Genomic DNA, 23,496 nt, shown 5'->3' on the forward strand with positions numbered 1-23,496 from the left:
CACATGGGCTACTCACCACCAGTGCCACTCCAAGACTGGCTCGTTGTACCACCCATAGAAGACACCAGTACAAAAGATGTATCACAATTAAAGACTGTCCTCACACACTTGGGCTGGTGGCACTAAAGATTGTTGAGTGAATTACACAGTTTAGAGCAGATGCATCATTGTCAAGTGGTCTTGATGAAGTACCTGATTTCATATTAAAAGCATGTGCTCACCACATAGCAAACCCCTTGGCAAAAATTTTCAACCTCTCTTTACAAACTGGTGTATTTCCAGATATTTTTAAAACAGCAAAAGTTTCACCACTGCTAAAAAAAGGTTCTTCTGAAAAAATATCAAACTACCGACCCGTGTCACAGTTAAGTTCCTTCTCAAAAACTCTAGAAAAACTCTTCTATGACAGGCTTTTAAGTTTCATAAATAAATATGCACCTCTTACAGTACAACAACATGGTTTTAGAAAGTCTAAATCTACAGAGACAGCAATTTTCGAATTCTTAGACTGCATTTTAAAATCCCTTGATCAACATAAATTTGCTGCAGGTATTTTTCCAGATCTATCAAAAGCCTTCGACATCCTGGACCATAACATTCTGCTCGAAAAATTAGAAGACAAGGAGTAACAGGTGTAGCACATAGCTGGTTGTGTTCATACCTAAAAAACCGCAGGCAGAAATTATCACTTCAGTATGAATTCAACAAAATGAATAAAACAAGAAACAACTCCCTTCTTTCTAGGGAATTACCAATAAAATATGGTGTACCACAGGGCTCAATCTTAGGTCCACTACTCTTCTTGATTTATGTGGATGACTTAGTTGAATATATGAGTCCGACAAAAACTATCCTGTTTGCCGATGACACCAGCATATTGCTCACTGGATCCAGTCCAGGAACTTTGCGGTCCACAGCAGAAAGTTCTATGAAAAGACTTTCTGAGTGGTTCACAAAAACAAACTCATTATAAATACTGAAAAAAACGGTGTGTGTTGATTTTCATTTAATTCCTCCAACTAATCAAATGTCTATTCAAGCCCAATTAAAAAATGATCCCCTAGAAAATGTAAGTGTCACAAAATTCTTGGGTCTTTGGGTTCAGCAAGACTTAAAGTGGGGCACACATATAAATAACTTGTGTAGAAAACTATCATCTGTGTGCTATGGCCTAAGAATTTTAAAGTCTACAACAAGCGAAACAACAGTACTGCAGGCATACTATGCACAGTTCCACTCACTAATTCCGATATGGGATCATTTTCTGGGGATACTCAACTCACAGTGTAAAGGTTTTTAGAATGCAAAAAAGAACTTTAAGAATAATTTGTGGCCTTAAAAAGATGGAGTCCTGTAAATCCCATTTTACTGAGTTTGGTGTTCTAAAATGTTCCAAGTTTATTCATTTATGAAACTATCTTGTTCACTAGGGACTACCTCCTGAAAACAGGCAAACTGCTACAGAACAAAAATGTACACAACTATAGCACCAGAAGAGAGTCAAATATACATCAAAAATATCACAGAACAACCACCTATCAGAGGAGCATAATTAACATTGGTGTAATACTACACAATAAGATATCAGAGGAAATAAAAAATACTACTCATCAAATATTTAAAGCTAAACTAAAGGCATTTCTAATAAAGCACTGTTCCTATTCTGTCAGAGAATTTCTGAATATGTAACAAAATTAATTGTAATAGGTACCTAATTTTAATTTGCCTACTATTTTGCTAATACTATGTACTATTGTAACTTATCTTTGACCTGTCCAATATCAATTGTACAATTTGTGCTATATGATTAAACTGGACCAATAAAAAATCAATCAATCAATCAGTCACAAGAGGTTATGAGAGCCTGAAAATTGGCGGCAGCAGAGTATTCTTTAAACAAGGGACACAGGATGAAATCTGATGAGATCCTGACAATTGCTGGTACATCCAGTTTTTGGGGCAGTGTTAATTTTGAGTCAACTGAATTAGGCTGGCAACAGCCAATTAACAGAGACTGGAGTGTTTATTATTGGCTGATGACAGCTGTATTAAGCTAGTGTGGTGATGTTTTGATGTGGTGACATTTTAACTGCTTGAGCAATGTATGTTCCCAACCTATTACTCCATGCAGCTACACCTTACACTGCCGCCTTAACAGTCCCTTATTAGACTGGTGTAGACATTCAGCCTTGCAACTCTCATGATTTACCTCAGGGTCCAGCTATGCTGTAACCTGTTCTTCCTCGGCATCAAACTTCTTTCTTTGTGCAGATTTCTATAAGTGAAGTGGCTATAAAACACAACACTGCTTCTCTACTTAAATAAAGTGTAGATAGGTTTCAATTAACTCCGTATACTGTCACAAACTTTCAGAAAAAGGTTACTTGTTACCTGGAAACCAACTAATATTACTGTCTCAAAGGCCTCTCATTAACATTCTATGAATGGTATATAACAACAATCGCTTATATACATTGTATCTGTCTTCCTTTGTGCTGCAAATCTTCCATAGTACCAGAGCTCCTTCATTCCTCCTTGCTCCATGGAAATTACAAATGCTCTAAAGAAGATAGACTCACACTTGCTGAGTAATACTTTCTCACAGCATGTGTTTACAAACTAACTGTGATCACGCACATCTCTAGTCTGAGCTCTGTATCTCAAGTACGTGCCTACATGCCCTTCCATGAATGGCATGGATCACTACAAGGCAAAGGTTTTCCTATTAACAGAATGAGGAACCCTGTATTATCCCACATTAACGCACAAAGTTCTTTGGTGAGACTACCTTGAATGTTTGAGAATAGCTTTTGACTGCATTACATTTTTGCTGCTGGTGTCTAGTGCAGACAGTGCCAGAAGCCCACCCTTAGGAGCAACACCAGTGATGGGTGGTGCATGCACCCTGTACAGTACACAGGGTTTATATGCGGACAAGGAAAAGAGATTCCCAGACTTTTCCTGGATTTCCTGGTTAAAAATACACTTTCTCTCGGGTGGAAATTTACTTTCTCCGTGTTAAGTGACAGAGCATAGGACACGTGATGTAGTCAGCCAATAGCAACATCACTGTTAAGTAGCACAAACCAACAAACAGGAAAATTTAATGGTTTAAATTAGTTTACATAATGTTGCTACAAGAAAAGAAAACCTTTCACATAAAATATTGGTCTCAAAGATTAATAAGCTGCAAGAGAAGCTAAGCTTTCACATATAATGTTGATCTTTTTTTCGCATGTTACACTTCAAGATACATCACACAAATGTGCCAGTAAACTTTTTAATGATGACATTAATGTCTGATCTTTTGAGCTCGAAATTATTCTAAATGGTTTACCTCAAAGAGGTAAAATGCTCTGTAATTTAAGAAACTAATTGTACATAGTTCATCTTGTGTAAAAGGAAATTTACTTTGAAAGTAACGCTTTTCAAAGAACCATTCACAATTTTTTCCCACAACCTGTTAGAAATAGGTTCATTTCAACAGTTGCCAGAGAGCGCCAGATAACGGGCGTCACCGCACTTGTGCAGCCATGACGACGCAGGAAGCTTGTATGTTCGTACGTGTAAAATATTAAAAGATCTTACATTATGTCATAAAAGAAACAAGACATTAGAGGATATTTCAAGAGCATCGGAATTTCGTGACCCATACTAAAATGCATAATTCGGCTTAAAGTGCACATTCTTATGTCCAGAGTCAGATGTAAATTTTCTTTAGAAGATGTGCTAGAAGATGAAAATGTGCACTTGCAATGCAGCAAACAGATCAAACTAGCCAATACTGTGGAATTAAACACTTCGTTTCAAATAAATTGACTGCCTCAGCGGAAAACATTAATAAAAGCCACATTTCTTCAGCAAACTGACAAAAATAACTTCATTGTTTTGCAAGGCGATACTTGACTGTCAGAAAGGTGCAAATAAAATAAAATCTCAAACTAATATCGTATTATAGCCTTCCGTAATTATGTGAATGTATTTTCATTCACCTGATAGCTCCCGGCCACAGAAATCCATTTTGTTTTCATTTGATGTGAGAGCAATAAACGAAAAGGAAACAGAAAAATCACTAAATGTTAACACGGGTCATGTGGAGACTACCTGCCTCCCCACTACAACTCAGACTGCTCTGTGCATCAGCCCAATATCTACGATATTTCTGAACTGGGGCAATACTATAATCCGTTCATCATAAGAATAAACCTGATGTAAACATTGCACTATGTATTCTTCCGCATTGGCTGGAACTTCATTGGATTTCTGTGTCACATGGGACTGCAGCCAAGTTGTGTCGAGTACTGTCAAGTACGATATAAATAGTGGCACAAACCTCTCCCCCCCTCCCCTCCCACGAGAGTTTAAGGTAGGACGCAAAAAATTTTAAAAAATCGACTTTTCAAAAAAGTTGCTCAGTTCCTAGCATACATCTTTCTGAAGAGTTTGATACATAAATGATATGTGTTCGAGGAAATGTAAGACACGTTATTTGGTCTTAAGTGTGCCAAAGTGCAGTGCTGTGCCTCTTCACACAGCAGTCTTCCATCACACATCACTGTATTTCGCTCTGTAGAATTCAAACGTGTAATATTTTGTAATGGATGCCATCAAACTATATTCAGGACAGTGGAAATTAAAATGTCCTGTGGTGCCTCTCCTGCTCCCAGTTGGCTGGTTTGACATCCTAGCCCTCTTTTTCTTTTTGCACTCTTTATTGTCTATTAGCTAATAACCTGCTGTTTTGTGTGACATAAAATTGAATATAGGATAGATAAAATCAGTAATGACAAGAGATAAGCAAGACAGTACACACTTCTTCAATCCTTAAGTCCTAGAATTTTTTCTCTCTAATTTTGCTACAGCTTTACATGGTGTGCTTTCCTTTCTGGGAAAGAATCTATTACCTCATCAAAGTTCGTCAAATGTTTTGCTACATGAAAAAACGAAATGTCGTCGTCTAAAACTGAAAAGCTGTTAATACAAATAGCATCCAAGACTGGTGTGGTTTCTCAATCTGATTATGTGTATTTTGTCACTGTCGGCTTTATAACACGAAACAGGCCTGCCTAATATAGCAGCAATTGTAACACACACCAAATAAATGTGACTGTTTTGACACAAATGATCATTTTTATAACATGACAGAATATAATTCACCGAGTACCAATATGAGATTCCTATTACACCTCCCACAAGCAAAAAGTTTTATGTTAGGAAATCGTTTCCCATTTCATTCATAAGCTCCAGCTTCTAAAGCATGAGATTGAAAAGCAGTGGTATGAAATTTTTAGATACATGTGGAATCGTCATATTCTTCCATATTTTGTGTGATGTCCCCGTTTCTTCTCCTTCCTCGTTCTAACAAACAATCTTGTCATCACTAATTCTGCAACTATTCCTCCAGTGTCAAAACTTATTCTCCGGTTAACTTCACTAACCCTGCCACAATCACCTGTTTAGTTATGCCGCATTCATTCTCTGGTTAGGCATTATTACGTGGTCATACAACATGTTTTCCGTGCTACTCCCTGAATACAGCTTAAGCAGCTGCTAGCTGGGGACTGTACGAATGGCCCTTACGAGTGTAGCGGTCTGGCCAAAAATTTTCTGTCAAAATGTCACTTTCTTGGGTACACCAAGAAGACAATATACGATCTTTCTTACCTGTTATTCCTGTTATTCATTTATTTCCACTCTGGTAGTCTGAATCTATGGATTTCACTAGTAATTATAATAATGCCGAACATTCGCAAATCCTTTCAACCACATAAACAGCGATTGCGGTTCACCCGCTCGGCTTTATTCCACTCAGCTTGTATAGCCCCGTCCACTTTTATCTGCAGGAAAGTTTATTTCTAGATGCAACAGGGATTCTCCTGGCAGAGACATCACATACACTATGCACGCATTCAAAAATCAACTTATGATTCATTTAGAAATCAGCTTAGAATGTGTTAAAAAATATTCAAAAACCAACAGGGATGCATTTCAAAATCATATGAATAATCGATAAACCAACATGCACTGGATGCTAGCTGCTTTGTGAGACAAGGTTGTTTCCCTCAAAAATGTGAATTTGGTGCCCCTCCCCCCTGAAATTGCCGATCTAATGTAAACAGTTGTGACGTCACGCTCATTGGAGGCAATTTGTTATTATTAAGCATTGCATAGTCTTCCTAAGACCTTTGACACATTTTGCTGTTAGCAGACGCTTGTATGAGCACTGTGTTTTGTTGTTGTTGAAGTCACGAGATACAGTAATATCCTTTGTTCGAGTGTTGGTTCTTAGCAGTCAAAGTTACAAAAATTTAACTGAAAACTAAAACAATGAAAAATTTCCAGAATTCTAAAAAATTCCAGTTTTTCCCGGATCTCCCAGTTGTCCAGGGTCATATACACCCTGAGTACAGGGTCCTATACAGGATAATGGTTTCCACCCTCGGCATCAGTTTTCAGCAGGATTCGTCAGCAGCAGCAGCAGCAGCATCTCTCTTAAAGATGGCAGACAGATGGATTGCCAAAATAATAAGTCCTGTTGATTTAGGATTTTAGAAAACTACCATGTGACATTAATAGTCCCTATAGCCTCACCTCAACAAGAGATGTATAGTAATAAGAAATAAAACTACATAACTGATTCAGCACAGCCTTAAGATGCAGATTTAAAGCAATATCCTTTCTCTCTTAGAATACTAATGACAACAGGTTTTGGGTGGGAAAATGCACTAAATGCAAGTAAATGTAATTCTTAATGTAATGTGGTGCAAACAGAAATATTGCAGAAATTATGTCACTTACCACCATTATCTCTGACTACAAAGAGTGCAAAATTACTTGGCTTGCTGTCCACTTTGTATTTCTCGAGTAACAAATTAATAACTTCCTGTGTATTAACAAGAGATGTGACCCAGACACTCATTTGGCTGCCATGAGGTGGAGTGAAAAAGCTTGTTTCTCGGTTGTAGAAGTGGCCATTAATTGAGCACCTTCTCTTCAATTTAGTGCGGGACCGCATTCCCGGACGGCGCCGGATTGCTGTTGATCCTGTTTTAGCTGCTCTTCTTAAGACAACATCAGGGGTACTTTCACTCTGATTTTTAGCGTCTCCACCTGAACTGCTAAAAACATCATCATTATTTGCTTCAGGAATCACTGGTGTGGTTGCATCCATTTTACATCCCTGATCCCAATGTCTTTCCAGACAGTCTGGACCACTCATAGACCTGTTCAGATTTTTTTCAAGGCTAGGAAACTTATCCAGACTTGCAAGGTCTGCTGGTATCTTATCTAAACTGGATCGATCTCCATTTGCATCTCCATCACCACTGTTAGTATGGCTGCTGTTGCTGCCACGAGTAGCAGCTGTGCTGTCTACACCTGCGGAATCTGTTGCGGATCCAGTTTCTTCACTAGTGAAGCTGTCAACTGTGTCAACACTGGACTGTGTAGAGAATGTGTTCCCATGTGTTGTTTCATCTGAGAAGTCTAAACTTGACTGCGTAGAAACACTTGGGAGACTGACTGGCATTGTTTGATATATCTTCTCAGACTCATCTCTTTTCCTCTCCACCTGTAATAAACAAAAATTTATCACTACAAATCAAACAACACTAGACCCAAAATTTGTTAACTTATCTGAAGTGCATACCTGCAGGAGGTCATCAAGCTCATCCCAATCAATTTGTTTGACATCAAGTTTTGGTGGTAAAGTTTGAGCACCATGCTTTAATTCATGATTTGCATTACTACTGTCAGGGGATGACAGTTCATCACAAGATGTTTCTTGTTCTTTGTTCTCATCTGTCACATCAGCCAAATGATTGTAAATATCATCATCAAAACTTTCAAAGTCCACCTAAGACAAAAGGAAATAAAAAATAACAAAAAATGATCAGCAAAATCAATGTAAGTGAGACAGCAAAACGTATTAGAAAATTCACTTCTCATAAAAGAGAGGTAGTATGGGGGTAAAAACAACATGTGGAATTAAACAAGAACATAATCTTTATTAAGATTTCAGCATCTGTAAACAATGTTTTCTTAACTTGTTTGCAACAGTCATAATGCAGTCTGATCCTAAATTAACTTCACATAATATTCCATTCTGTGGTATTTGTTTAAGTTATTTTAAATTCGCCTGTGTAACTACTAGAAAACGCATATTTTTGTCACTAAACATGTTTCATTTTATTGATACAAAACATCATCAGTGGCCTATAATGAATGATACTTCCAATTTTCTAAAAACAGTTCATTACAAAAGATGTTATTTTACTTATGGTATTTTATGTCTCATTTTTGATCACATCAGGACATATATGCTTGCCCATATTTGAGGTGTTCCCTAATTTTGCATTATTGTTTTTTGCATAATTCCACACTGCATTGCAGCACTACATACTTCTTGATGAGAAACATAACACTATATAGCACCACTATTGTATGTTTGGGATGTGGGAAACTGCCTAAAAACCACATCCTGCCTGGTCAGCATATTAACCCCTATCATTAATCTGCAAGGCAGATCTGATCCGTGAATGGTGCACCTCCCCATCCCAGAAGTGGCAGTTTAGCATGCACAGTTTTCCGGGTGGGTAGATGAGAAAAGACAAGGCTTCTCATTTTATAATTTTTTTCATTTTTCACACAAATTGTTCAATGATTGCGTCTGGTTCCAACATTTATCTGGTCAGTAAGTAGCTGTTTCATGTGTGGTTGTGCTTTGTGTGTATGGTAGTTTTCCTGAAAAGTGAGGTGGTGTCTGTTTTTATCGATTTTTAGGATACTCACATCTTTTTCTACTGTGTTTGGTCTATTTGTACATCTACGTCCACATCTATGTAAATACCCTGTCAGCCTCAGTATGAAGCATGCTAGTAGTGATACCCTGTATCACTATTAGTTGTTTCCTTTCCTGTTCCACAGAGCAAGGGGGAAAACAACTGTCTATATGCCTCCATATGAACCCTAATTTCTTTTATGTTATCTTCATAGTCCTTTTGTTAAATGTATGTTGGTAGCAGCCAGCTTCAAATACCAGTTCTCTAAATTTCCTCAAGAGCATTTTGCAAAAACAATGTCGCTTTCCATCCAGTGATTCGCATTTGAGTTCCCGAAGCACCTATGTAGCATTTGTGCGTTGTTTGAATCTGCCACTAACAAATCTAGCAGCCTGCCTCTGAATTGCTTCGATGTCTTCCTTTAATCCGACCTGATGCAGATCCTAAGTACTAGAACAGTACTCAAGAGTAGGTTGCACTAGCATAATATATGTGGTCTGCTTTACAGGTGAACCACACTTTCCTTAAATTCTCCCAATAAACCGAAGTCAACCATTCGCCTTCCCTACCACAATCTTCATTCTGTCTCATATCACAACGTTACACCCAGATATTTAAATGACACAACTGTGTCAAGCAGGACACCACTAATGCTGCATCTGAACATTATGGGTTTGTTTTTCCTACTCACCCACATTAGCTTACATTTTTCTACATTTAGAGCCAGCTACCATTCACCACACTATTTAGAAACTTTGATCTTTAACACCTTCCTATACACCACAGCATCATCAGCATATAACCGTAGATTGCTGCCCACCTTTTCTGCCAGATCATTTATGTATATAGAAAATAATAGTGCCCTATCACACTTCTCTGGGGCACAACTGATGATACCCTGGTCTCTGTAGAATAATCGCTGCAAGAACAACACACTGTGTTCTGATACTTAAGGAGTCTTCGAGCCACTGACATACTTGGGAACCTATTCCATCTGCTTGCACCTTCATTAACAGTCTGCAGTTGGGTGTAATATTTCTGGCTTTATAGCCATCATATTCAGGAACATGAAGCCTTTCTTAGAGCAGTTGAGAAGGCAGCATTTGCAAGACAATGTAATGTGGTGTGAGGTACTGATGGTTTGTTAGGTAAGGATATCATGAGAAAGACCACCTAAATTTTGGACCTTCCCCATGATTGGCTGCTGCTTTCGGAAGTCGCGTGCCAAAATGACAATCTTCTATTATTAATACTAAACAAACTAAACATTATATTTACTTGAATTTCAAATTAAAGCATCTCTCAATAGTGTGCCATCATTCCATTATTTCACAAATATTAGTAACAAGCAGAATAAGAAACAACTGCTAAATGAAAAGGCAGACAAAGCACTTCGGTAAGCTTCAGATAGTGCCTAAATTGGTTGGCGGGCGATGTACTTATGGCTGTAAGATCAGAGCTAGTTTGGCAGTGTCAGAGGACAGACCTGTCTGCCACCATATCAGTTAAGGCTTAGTTGCAATGTATAGTGTGTAAATTAGAGCTGGTTTGGCAGTGTCAGAGGACAGACATGTTGTCTGTCATGGACAGTGTTAGTTAAATCTTTGTTAGTAATCTATGGTTTGTCAATAGAGCTGGTTGGGAAGCCTCGGAGGACAGCATGTTGTCTGCTGCAGTCGGCATTAGTTAAGACTTTATTAGCAATGTGTTGTTATTTGGACATACAGTTGAAAACAGTGTGATACTAATTATGGAAATATGCAGTTCATTAATTTGTTGAAATATAGAAATCATTTGTGACTCTAAAGTGAAATGCAATTGCTGCTAATAAAAAGTTGGTGGCATCCTAGGTAAACAAACTGATTGGAAATTTAATTACTGCTGAAATAACAGTACCTCCCTAAGAGTTTCTTACAGCCTCAAGAATACAGACTCAAAATCTAAGTGCTGTTTTCTGCACAGGGAATAACAACTATAGAAGACTGCAGGTTCGCAAACATTCCACTCAGGGTGGTGGAAGCAAATAAGCACCTCACATGTACTGCAATCTCAGTCCAAATGAGATCAGCGACACGTCATCGCTGCATCTGCCTGAGCACACCAACAACCCTTCCATTCAGCTTTGCCTGAGAAGTCATGAATACCACCACCAAGATGTCACCTGCATATGGCACTATGCTATTAACAGTATTCTCCCCACTGAGGAGATATGTGAGGGGTTCAACAGTTACGCATGATAAGACAGGACCATTGCAGTGTCTTGCAGGCAGCCTTTTGTTATCTTTTTAACTACTTGTTTCCCTGTGTACCATTCAACAGTACATCCACAACAATAATCTATGAACCGAAGATCCCCGAGATGCTTAAACATCTCTGGCCACCATACACAGTCGAATCCACCTGTGATGTCGCTCATGATTGCTGTTATGTATTTACTTCTGGAGCCATAAAAAATTCCAAGTGATCTATTGATTGTGCCATCAATAGATCTACCTTTTCAGAAGCCACATTAGCTTCCAAAGATCTTCCTGTGTGCCTGCAAATGATCGCACAATAGGCGCTCCGGGACCCTAGCCAGAGTGGTCAACAGGCATAATTGTCTGCATCACTTGGCACCCCTCGCATCCGATGCCTGTGTCCTTGCTTAGTATTATGGCTTGTAATATTTTACAGCTCACAAGGTACCTCCACTGCACCAAAAATCACCCAGAACCGTGTGTCAGGGGAGACTTACTATATGGAATGACAAGGAAAGACTCTTTCCTTGTCATCCCATCTAGTAAGTCTCCCCTCTCCAGCCCTTTTCCTTCACCCCTCTTCCTTCCCCTTCAACTCTCCTGCCAGAAGAAGGAGCCATTGGCTTCAAAAGCTTGTAAAAGTTAAACTTCTTGTGTTTGTGTGTTCTCCTCCCGCTGCTTGGTGAGTAGATTTTTTATATATCCATTTACATTACAAACCCAAGTGTATAATTTACAGCGAAGTAAATTCACTTAAGAGTATGACACTGTCATAGTTCGTGTGTATTCTCTCAACTAAACAATCCAAGGAAGCTGCTGGATTTCTTCGAAAGGAAACTGAAAACCCTTCACCAGCAGCAAACTACTATTATTTAGGTAATAAAATAGTATTGTTATTTGTTGATAAAAATATTAAGTTACTGAACATTTATTTGTTTTTCTGATTTAATAATATTTCAACTGATTTTAGGTATCCAGTATCAAAGAGAAAATGTCATTAGCTAGTTACTGCATCACACACTGACTCACTAAAGCAGGGAAGACACATACAGATGCCAAGAATTTTATTTTGTAGGCAGTCTTGGATATGGTTGAAATTATGTTAGGTAAGCAACAGGCAAACACGCTAGAAAGCATAGCACTTCCTGATAATACCAATGTAAGCAATATAAATGATATGGAAGGTGACTTTTGGGAACAATTAGTCAAAAAATTAAAGAGTAGCTCACACTTTGCTTCTCAATTTGATGAATTTATTGATATTTGAGACTGTGTGCAGTTTATGGTATGTGTACACTTTGAAGATGTGCACAAGGGAGACATTTTATTTTGCAAAGCACTTCCTACAAACACTACTGGCTACTGTTTGTATGATATGTTTTTAGAAAGCACTCACAGCTACGAGACTGATTGGACACAATGTATAACCATTTTTAGTGATGGTGCTAAAGCTATGACTGGCAACAACAGTGATCTCGTTACAAAATTAAGATAAATAATCGCAAATGTTTCATGGATACACTGCTTTCTTCATCAACATGTTCTGGTAGCCACAGTTTTATCGTTTGATTTACAATTGTGTGCGTAAAGAGGGAATCAAAGTTGTGAACTGTATTAAAGGTAAAGTATTGCAAACTTGACTGTTTAGAATCATTTGTGAAGACATGGGTTCACGCCATCAAAGTCTCCTTGATCACACATGTGTAGGATGGTTTCCAAAGGAAAGATATAGACACGAATCCTGGAACTAAAAGCTGAATTGTTAATGTCCTTACAAGATTCTAAATCTGGCTATGCAAGTCATTTTTGTGATCCTGTTTGGCTATTAAAATTAGCATTTCTTATTGATATTTTTAATCAATTAAATATTTTAAACAAGAGCCTCGAAGGGAGGTATTATAACTGCATTATAATGGCTAAGGTTAAAAATCAAAGGATTTCTTGCAAAACTTCATTTGTGCTCAAAATCTTTAATAAAGGAGATGTCTGAACCTTTCCCCAGTGTTCAGAAAACTGTGGAAGAAACTGTAGTGGAGCAGTTGGTCGTAGTAACTTCCCACATTCCTTGCATGATACAGAACTTGCATAATTTTGAAGATAAACTATTAAGTTACTTTTCAGAACTGAACTCTGAAGCTTACAATGGGCACAGATGGTTACTAAACCATGTTTGGGTATGTCACTACAATAGCTGAACATATCATGAAGATGAAAGAAACACTTATAGATTTGCTGCTGACGGCAAGCTTAAAATGGAATTAAATTTGCAAAAGACTGACGTCTTATGAATGAAGAGAAAAGATGAATATCCATGGCGGGCAAGGGAAGCTTTGAAATTATTAGTGCCATTTGCCATTTTGTACCAACATGAATTAGTGTTTTCATCAATGGTGAACATGAAAATGAAAAAGAGAAATAGGCTTCAATTAGAAAATAATTGGTCAGCTGTGTGTCAAAAATAGAACCACTATTTGACATATTGTTATTAATAAACAGGACCACCCTTCTCAATGAAATTCTTGTATTTTTATTGTAGAGTAGGACCTACAACCATTCCGTACTTTTACCTGGCTAAGTGGCACCCACGACAGATGTGGCTGGTGTCACCCTTTGAATGAAAATCATTAAAAACAATAAAATCCTGGTAGTGTCAAGTATGTTTTTAAATAATACAAATGAAAGACATTAGTAATTAATCATCAAAGTGCAGTTGTGCCAATAAAGCTCTGTGCATTTGTGCATAATCGCTGAATTATTGACTTTACTCTTGATGATGTTAGTTAGTCAGTAAGTTAGTTGGTTGCGTGTTCCATTGATCAATCGCACGGTACAGTAGCCGTTATGATGTGGAACATGTCAAGTGCACAAGAACTGCACATATGCAACAAGATTTTTTAATATATATATATATATATATATATATATATATATTACAACACAGAGTTAAAGATTCATATTGCTATTATTTACTCCATTCCCTTCAATGGCACAAAATGCATATACTATATTTATAGATTTATTTATTCCTATTCAAGAATTCATTTCTGCTGTACAAGGACTAGTCAAGGAGATATGATTTCAATTTATTTTTGAAGCTATTACTGCTGTCTGTAAGACATTTTATTTCACCTGGTAATTTGTCGAAAATTTTTATAGCAGCATATTTTACCCCTTTCTGTACCACAAATAGGTTGAGTAAAGGATAGCGTAAGTCTTTCTTCATTCTGGTATTATAATCATGACTGCACTGTTGTTTTTAAACTGGTCCATGTTGTTGAGAACAAATTTCATTAATGAGTAAATGTACTGTGAGGCTGTTGTAAGAATTCCCAATATTTTAAAAATATGCCTACAAGATGTGCGACTATGAACCCCACACATTATTCTAACCACTTTCTTTTGAGCAGAGAATACTTTTTGTCTAAATGTTGTTTTTTTTGTTTTTTTAATCTTATGGGACTTAACTACTAAGGTCATCAGTCCCTAAGCTTACATACTACTTAACCTAAATCATCCTAAGGACAAACACACACACCCATGCCCGAGGGAGGACTCGAACCTCTGCCGAGACCAGCCGCACAGTCCATAACTGCAGCGCCCAAGACCGCTCGGCTAATCCCGCGCGGCTAAATGTTGAGTTACCCCAAAATATTATTCCATATCACATCAGAGAGTGAAAGCATGCAAAGTATGTTAGCTTTCTAATTTCTGTATCCTCAAAATCAGCAATTATTCTGATTGCAAAAGTTGCTGAACATTGTCACTTTAGAAGATCAAAAATATGAATTTTCCAATTAAGATTCTCATCTATATGTACACCCAAAAACTTAGTATGCTCTGCCCTGTCTACTTCTTCTGCTGATGTTTTATATTTATTGAAGGAACTGTACTTTTTGCAGCAGAAAATTGGATTTAGTATGTTGTTTCAAAGTTTAGAGCAAGCCCATTTGCAGAAAACCAATTCATTACTTTTCCAAAGACCTTATTTGTATCATTTTCAGTTGGCATTTCTTTTACTGGATTAATAATGATGCTTGTATCACCAGCAAACAGTGTCAGTTCAGCTTCCTGTTTCAGACAGGAAGGGAGGTCGTTCACATATATCAAGAACAGAAGGGGACCCATGATTGAACCCTGTGGAACACCTAATGTAATTTCACCCCAGTTAGGTGAAGTGGCAAAATTATTTAAATCACTTAACCCATATAAGGAAACTTTTTGCTTCCTGTTCTGTAGGTATGACTCAAACCACTCATATGCTATTCCATTTATATCATAGAATTGTAATTTCTGTAACATAATGTCACGGTTTTCACACAATCAAATGCTTTGGACAAGTCACACAAAATTCCTATTGGTGACATCTTAGTATTTAATGACTCTATTATGTGGACAGTGAAATTGTATACTGTTGTCTCAGTGGAACAGCATTTTTGAAATCTGAACTGTGATTTACTAAGTATCCTATTACTGCTGAGATGGCTAACCACTCTTGAGTACATTACTTTTTCGAAGCTTTTTGAGTATGTGGCTTATGTATCACAGGAGAGAAAGAACAGTGAGACAACAGGAAATGCGGAAGAATAAATCTTGTAATGTTTACATCAGCATTATTATTAAAATGCACAAAGTAAAGTCAAACATCACTTAATAAGCAACACACAACGTAATTTTGTGAAAGGTTGACTCACTCAATGAGCAATGTTTCGTATAACGAGTCTGTTCAGTGCTTTTGCTTTTAGCCTTTGGTAACCATTCCAAAGACTACCTTATGACCTAGATAGGACTCTTCAGCTGCTACAGTTGAGCAGTAAGTCACATGCTGTTCTATGACATTCCTCCTTATGCACAATTTCTGAAAATTACTTTGCTGGATCTTGTTAATTTAGTTATCAATTGGTTCCTGAAAACAGTTTTCAGGTTTTGCGTTTATTCATCATTAACATAGGGTATTTATTATTAAAAATTCTGTGTGCTATTCATTCAGAATTATGTAATTTTTATATAAAATAAATTTGACTTTTATTAGGCCTATGTTTTTGTATTATGGGACCTCTACTGTTCGGACATGCACTGGTCTGGTTGTTTTATTTACTTTCATACAGTTTCAAAAGAAAACAACATTTCTTTTTAATTAATTATGAGAGTAGTTTTTGGTACATTTAATTACAAATTATTATATTAGATTTTAGAAGCTATTTTTCAACTCTTTTTATAAAGCACTAACAAAATTATGACTTCACACAATCACAATTAATAATACAAAAGGAATGAGAAATGAATCAGGCGACAAGCAATGGCTATTCTGTGGGAATCCCAATGAAATCACTGAGCTATGAAAATAGAGAGAATGTCAACACACAATGTATCAATTACAATCTGAGGTGAGCTCAAGCATCCTACATTTGCTTGGTAGAAATTGCAGTACTTCGCACCTCCTCTCACTGCTGCCAATCCTAGCTACCCTGAGCAACTTTTAAATGGGCTTTCATGATCTGTTCTAGTTCCGTGTCATTTTATCACAGCCAATGATCGACATGAAAACTAAGTTGTAAGTATGGCACAAGATGCTGCCCCTGCAATGCCATTTCCACCTGGAAGTTAATGTGGTCCTTCCCCTCTCCCCACAAATCTTTCAGAGGTGAACTCATGAATACAATCTGTACACGGTTTAATGTCTCTCGCTGCCCCAGATCCGTTCCACAGATGTAGGATGAGTTTGGTAGACACTTTGTCACTTCTCACTGCCGCAAGTCTTTGCATATTTGAAGTGTTCAATAGGTTTAAATTAAAGTCATATTCATTACTACAAATAAATATCGTAACTTTACAATGTGCTTTCCAAGGCTTTGTCACTTCCACGTGACATTTAAATCATGGCAAATGATTATCATGAAACATATGTTATCAGCCATATTGCAACTACTTCCTCTTGCTATCTGGAACCCCCCCTCTTCATCTCCAAGCAAGACTTTGTGACTGTCCTGGGGATCACCAGCCACATGTAGAGAAATACTAGTCTAGAAGATGGAGCAATGCAGTAGGCAGTAATGTGATTTTTTATTTGGTCAGCTGGTCACACAGCCCACACCAGGCACCACAGACACTCCATCTGTGTAACCTATGGACTGATGTTAGAGAGCTGTGTGACCTACTTCTACACATTTTTACCAGGAGAAGGGAAGTTTAGGGTGTAGTCAGAAAACACGTGGACTGGAAGAGTCTACACTGATCTCTCCCTCTGCACCAAAGTGCTTCGTACACACTATGTATACCTAGTATGTTAAGTCTACTACAGTTAAACAGTAGGATGAGCTCATTAGTAATGAACAAAATCCATAAGATTCTTGACGCAGTGGGAAGGGACATAACATGTTTTCAGGAGCCCTATCAAAGGATACTCAGTTTCCCCAGACAAACCATGGTCATAAAACTTGGTAATAGGTTAGTGTCAGCTAGTATCATATTTAATAGGCATTGCAATGAAACCAAGATATTTTTGTACTTTCAACATTGCAGCACAGTCAGCAATCATGATAATCTGATATATAAGAAACTATCAGCCTCGACTGTGGTAATGAAACCAACCTTTACCTCGGTTTCTGCCCAAATAATTGAGCCTTTTTCAGAAGATATACCTGAATCTATAATTTCTCTAAGAGGACACGGTCTAGGCTGTTTTAGATTTATTTCTAGGCCATGCCCTCTTAGACAAATTATAGATTCAGGTATATCTTCTGAAGAAGGCTCAATTATTTGGGCTGAAACCTAGGTAAAGGTTGGTTTCATTACCGCAATTGAGGCTGATAGTTTCTTATATATAACTCATTGAATTAAAATATCAGATGAATTATCTCATGCATTTATATGTAATACTTGCATAATATTACCTCATACATTGATAAAGTGTCTTCACTTATTTCACTAATAAAGCATTTCTCATTTGGCCAACTGATGAAAAGCAAAGTTAACCCAATGGCACAGTATTATCTCTCAACAGCCACACAATGTACCATACAATGAGGTTCTTTTTGTAGAGGTTATTTCACATTCTGTATGAAACTTTTTGTAAATGATTACATAGAACTCAGTTATCACAAAAGATAAATATTTTTGATCAATGTGAAGGCTTGATAAATCAGATAATTTAGTGGAGTATCATCAATGTCAGATAAGTGATCTATAAAGCAAGTCCTGATTCAGCATCTTATTTAAAGTATTTCTTTTTTCAGAAAATACACCATTATGGGTTAGAGATTTCAATACAGTTTACATGATCCATTCTTGCGGAATTTCTAGTCTTGCAACATCATGTGAGAGCCTTTTTCAAGTTTGTAACAGTAGGAAAAACATAGTGACAGGCTTACAGTGGAATCACAACCCTTGTGATTCATGGTATGGGAAAGACCTGCATCAGAAAAGTGAGTGTAACTATTTTAGAAATCTACTAAACTACTTTCACAAGTTACTTCAATATAGTTGATCACAAACCTACTCAGCTTGAATGTGTGAAAAGATAAATGATATGCTGTGATGAAAGAGATTGCTTAGTACTAACTCACATCCATACACAAGAATGCCACTTCTTCACAATGTAAGACTTACAATAAAAAATTGCTAAGGCATCCATTGCCACTTGTTGACAAACTGTCTCTTGGCTTCTGTCTTGGGTTCATCGGCTGACATTAGTTTGTAAACAACATTATGTAGCGGAAATGCTGAGTCGCAGATAAGCACAACAAAAAACACTCTGACAATCAAAACTTTCGGCCATTGGCCTTCGTTAACAATAGACACACATACGCGTGCACACATGCACACGCGTGCGCACACAAGCAAACGCGCACACACACACACACGTGCACACGCGCGCACACACACACACACACACACACGTGTTCGTGCACATGCACAAACGCAACACACACACACGACTGCAGTCTCAGGCAAGATTTTCCATTGTTTGATTAGTTTGTAAACCCCACTTTTACATTCGCACATTTTCTGTTTTCCCGTTTTTATGTTTATTTTTGTTGGTCTCCCAATAGAAGTCCAGTTCTCTCAATACAATACTTTCCCATCATTAATGATTCTGTGTGACAACATTTCTCGCATTCTAAGTTTTCTTTGGTGCTTTCATGACATTTACCATTGATTTTTATACAGATTTATGCAAAAAGTGCTTCATATTCAGATAGTTAAGCAAGATGAAAATTTAACAGTCATGGGGGACTGGAATTCGACAGAACGAAAAGGGAGAGAAGGAAAAGTAGTAGGTGAATATGTACTGGGGGTAAGGAATGAAAGAGGAAGCTGCCTGGTGCAATTTTGCACAGAGCTTAATTTAATCATAGGTAACACTTGATTTAAGAATCATAAAAGAAGCTTGTATACGTGGAGGAGGCCTGGAGACACTAGAAACTTCCAGATAGATTATATAACGGTAAGACAGAGATTTAGGAACCAGGTTTTAAACTGTAAGACATTTCCAGGGGCAGATGTGGACTCTGAGCACACTTTACTGGTTATGAACTGTAGATTAAAACTGAAGAAACTGCAAAAAGGTAGGGTTTTAAGGAGATGGGACATGGATAAACTGAAAGAACCAGAGGTTGTAGAGTGTTTCAGAGAGGGCATTAAGGAACGTTTGACAAGAACAGGAGAAAGAAGCACAGTAGACGAAGAATGGGTAGCTTTGAAGATGAAAAAGTGAAGGCAGCAGAGGATCAAGTAGGTAAAAAGGATAGGGCTAGTAGAAATCCTTGGGTAACAGAAGAGAAATTGAATTTAACTGATGATAGGAGAAAATATAAACATGCAGTAAATGATGCAGCTGAAAAGGAATACAAACATCTGAAAAATGAGATCAACAAGAAGTGCAAAATGACTAAGCAGGGATGGCTAGATGACAAATGTAAGGATGTACATGCGTATATCACTAGGCGTGACGTAGATACCGCCTACAGGAAAATTAAGGAGATCTTTGGAGAAAAGAGAACCACCTGTATGAATATCAGGAGTTCAGATAGAAAACCAGTCCTGAGCAAAGCAAAGAAGTGAAAGCAGAAAGGTGGAAGGAGTATATAGAGCGTCTATACAAGGGCGATGTACTTGAGGGCAATATTATGGAAATGGAAGAGAACATAGATGAAAATGAAATGGGAGATATGATACTGTGTGAAGAATTTGACAGAGGACTGAAAGACCTAAGTCGAAGCAAGGCCCCGGGAGTAGACAACATTCCACTGGAATTACTGATAGCCTTGGGAGAGCCATCCATGACAAAACTCTACCATCTGTTGAGCAAGATGTATGAGACAGACAAAATACCCTCAGACTTCAAGAAGAATATAATAATTCTAATCTCAAAGAAAGCAGGTGTTGACAGGTGTGAAAATTACTGAACTACCAGGTTAATAAATCAAGGCTGCAAAATACTAACACAGATTCTTTACAGACAAATGGAAAAACTGGTAGAAGCCGACCTAAAGGAAGATCAGTTTGGATTCCGTAGAAATGTTGGAACACACGAGACAATACTCACCCTATGCCTTGTCTTAGAAGACAGATTAAGGAAAGGCAAACCTACGTTTCTAGCATTTGTAGACTTAGAGAAAGCTTTTGACAATGCTGACTGGAACACTGTCTTTCAAATTCTGAAGGTGGCAGGGGTAAAATACAGGGAACGAGAGACTATTTAATGGTACAATTTGTACAGACAGTAGATGGCAGTTGTAAGAGTCGAGAGGCATGAAAGGGAAGCAGTGGTTGAGAAAGGAGTGAGGCAGTGTTGTAGCCTGACCCTGATTATTCAATCTGTATATTGAGCAAACAGTAAAGGAAAAGAAAAATGTGGAATAGGAATTAAAATCCATGGAGTAGAAATACAAACTTTGAGGTTTGCCAATGACACTGTAATTCTATCAAAGACAGTAAAGAACCTGGAAGAGCAGTTGAACAGAATGGACAGTGTCTTGAAAGGAGGATATAAGATGAACATCAACACAAGCAAAACAAGGATAATGGAATGTAGTCAAATTAAATCAGGTGATCCTGAGGGAATTAGATTAGGAAATGAGTCAATTAAAGTAGTAGATGATTTTGTTATTTCGGAGGCAAAATAACTGATGATGGTTGAAAAGAGAGGATATAAAATGTAGACTGGCTATGGGAAGGAAATCATTTCTGAAGAAAGGAAATCCAATAACATCTAATATAGGATTAAGTGTCAGAAAGTCTTTTCTGCAAGTATTTCTATGGACTGTAGCCATGTATGGAAGTGAAACATGAACAATAGATAGTTTAGAAAAGAAGAGAATAGAAGCTTTCAAAATGTGGTGCTACAGAAGAATGCTGAAGATTAGGTGGGTAGATCACATAACTAATGAGGAGGTACTGAATAGAATTGGGGAGAAGAATTTGTGGCACAACTTGAGTAGAAGATGGGATCAGTTGGTATGACACACTGTGAGGCATCAAGGGATCACCAATTTAGTATTGGAGAGAAGTGTGGAGGGTAAAAATCTTGGAAAGAGACCTAAAGATGAATACACCAAGCAGATTCAGAAGGATGTACGCTGCAGTATTTACTCAGAGATGAAGAAGCTTGCACAGGATAGAGTAGCATGGAGAGCTGCATCAAACCAGTTTCTTGACAGAAGACAACAACAACAACAACAACAACAACAACAACAACATTCCTGTTCAAAGTCAGCCTTGGAATGAAGCAGAAAATGCAGGCTATAGACAGAGTTACTGATCATGTAATGCAGCATTTTCACTGTTGGCGTGTTAGGTCACAGCCACCTGTATTATAGGTTCGCAGTGTTTGGAAGGTTTGGAAAGTATGCTGAGTCACAGCCTTAATGATATTCACGATTCGATGCCAGTGACTCTAGTAGAAACCATTCTTCTACTCATTGGATTGTATTACAATAGCTTCACATTAATTTCACAGTCATTTATACAAATGAACACTGCTTTTGAAGTGGTGTCTATAATGGGCTTTCACGAATTGTCATTACTTCCACATGAAATATGCTAATCTGTACTAGGTATGCTGTCTTAGGCTGGCACAACCTTAAGTCACACACAAACATTCCTCCTCATGATGCTCCATAACAAAGGACCAAGTGATGTTGACAACAAGCTGTATATTTCTTATCTATTGTTCTCTGTTTATGAAGACTGCCAATTTAAGCGTTTTACCAATGCTGTGTTACAAGTTTTATTTGACATAACTTTATAATGATTATCAATATTAAGTCTCACATTAGAACAAAAATACCATTTTAATATGGGTTCATGAAAGAGTAGAGTTAACTGCTGTTAGAAAGAACAAAAACAATTAATTACTTCAGATTTTTCTAAACAGGCATAATTTAAATTGTTTTAATTTCATATTTTGAACAATATAAAGAGAATGACAGTAACAGTACTTTCTTCACTTTCACTTTTAGTGTTTCCTATGCTTTCCTGTATTTTACACTTTCTGCATTTTACACTTTTTGGGTCAGTCTGCTGAAAAGTGTAAAAAGGGGTTTTTACTGTAATTATTTTTTTAATAAAAGAAAGAAAATGACAACAAGCAAGTGGATGGATCATAAAGTACACTACTGAGTTCACACCTCCACAAGAAATTCAGGGCACAGTGTCCAATAAATTGCAGACAGCAACACACATCAGTAGAACCACTGCTTTTAATGGAAGTCCAAGTTTATACTTTGTTCTTACTGGAGATTTATACGACACATTGTGAAATCCAGCCACACTTCATTGATTTGTCAATGAAGCTCACAGCCAGCAGCCTTCATCTTTAATTAAAGCCATAAACATGTCAAAACTTTAATGATCAGGAAAAAAATCTAAAAGTAAATTATATGTAGGTGAACCTCTATCTCAAACTTGTGTTCTGCTACACAAACCAAATTCAAATGCAGAAAGGATTAATAACAAATCAACCCATTAATACAATCTCCACCTGCTGCAAAACAAGCAATCTGTTTACAAAAACTAATCGCTATGGCCTTTCATTAGTGCTGGACAATGCAGGCTGCAGGCAGTAGCAGGATATCAGACAGCAAAAAGCACACACATCAAACCAAAAATTTGAAAATTATCCTATGGATAACAATTTCAATAAAATTACATTTAATAACAATTCAACTCACTGAAACTGAGATTTCATTATTTCTGTTATAATTTTATGAAAACGATAGTAGCTACTCACTGTGTGTGTGTGTGTGTGTGTGTGTGTGTGTGTGTGTGTGTCTGTGTGTGTGTGGTGTCTATTTTTGACAAAGACCTTGTTGGCTGAAAGCTCACTTTCTGTCAGTCTTTTTCTTCCGCCTATCTGTGACTCAGCATCTCCATTATATGGGGACTAGCAACTATCCTTTTCATAACATTGTTACATTCCATCCTAGATTTTCCATTTCGTTATGTGATAACAACAGTTTACACCTACATTCTTTTCTATG

The 23,496-nt window shown here is 37.4% G+C and overlaps 1 protein-coding gene across 1 annotated transcript in view; it reads right to left on the reverse strand.

Moving 5' to 3' along the window:
- LOC124725701 overlaps window positions 1–23,496 on the reverse strand; it is a 76,761-nt gene that overhangs the window by 15,378 nt on the left and 37,887 nt on the right. Inside the window, exons 6-7 of the mRNA XM_047248459.1 lie at window positions 7,649–7,855; window positions 6,799–7,570 (exon numbers count right to left, since the gene is read on the reverse strand). Of these exons, the coding sequence (XP_047104415.1) occupies window positions 6,799–7,570; window positions 7,649–7,855 (979 nt within the window). The remainder of the gene's footprint in view (window positions 1–6,798; window positions 7,571–7,648; window positions 7,856–23,496) is intronic.

Source organism: Schistocerca piceifrons, chromosome 1, assembly GCF_021461385.2.
Source record: "Schistocerca piceifrons isolate TAMUIC-IGC-003096 chromosome 1, iqSchPice1.1, whole genome shotgun sequence".
Taxonomy (NCBI): domain Eukaryota; kingdom Metazoa; phylum Arthropoda; class Insecta; order Orthoptera; family Acrididae; genus Schistocerca; species Schistocerca piceifrons.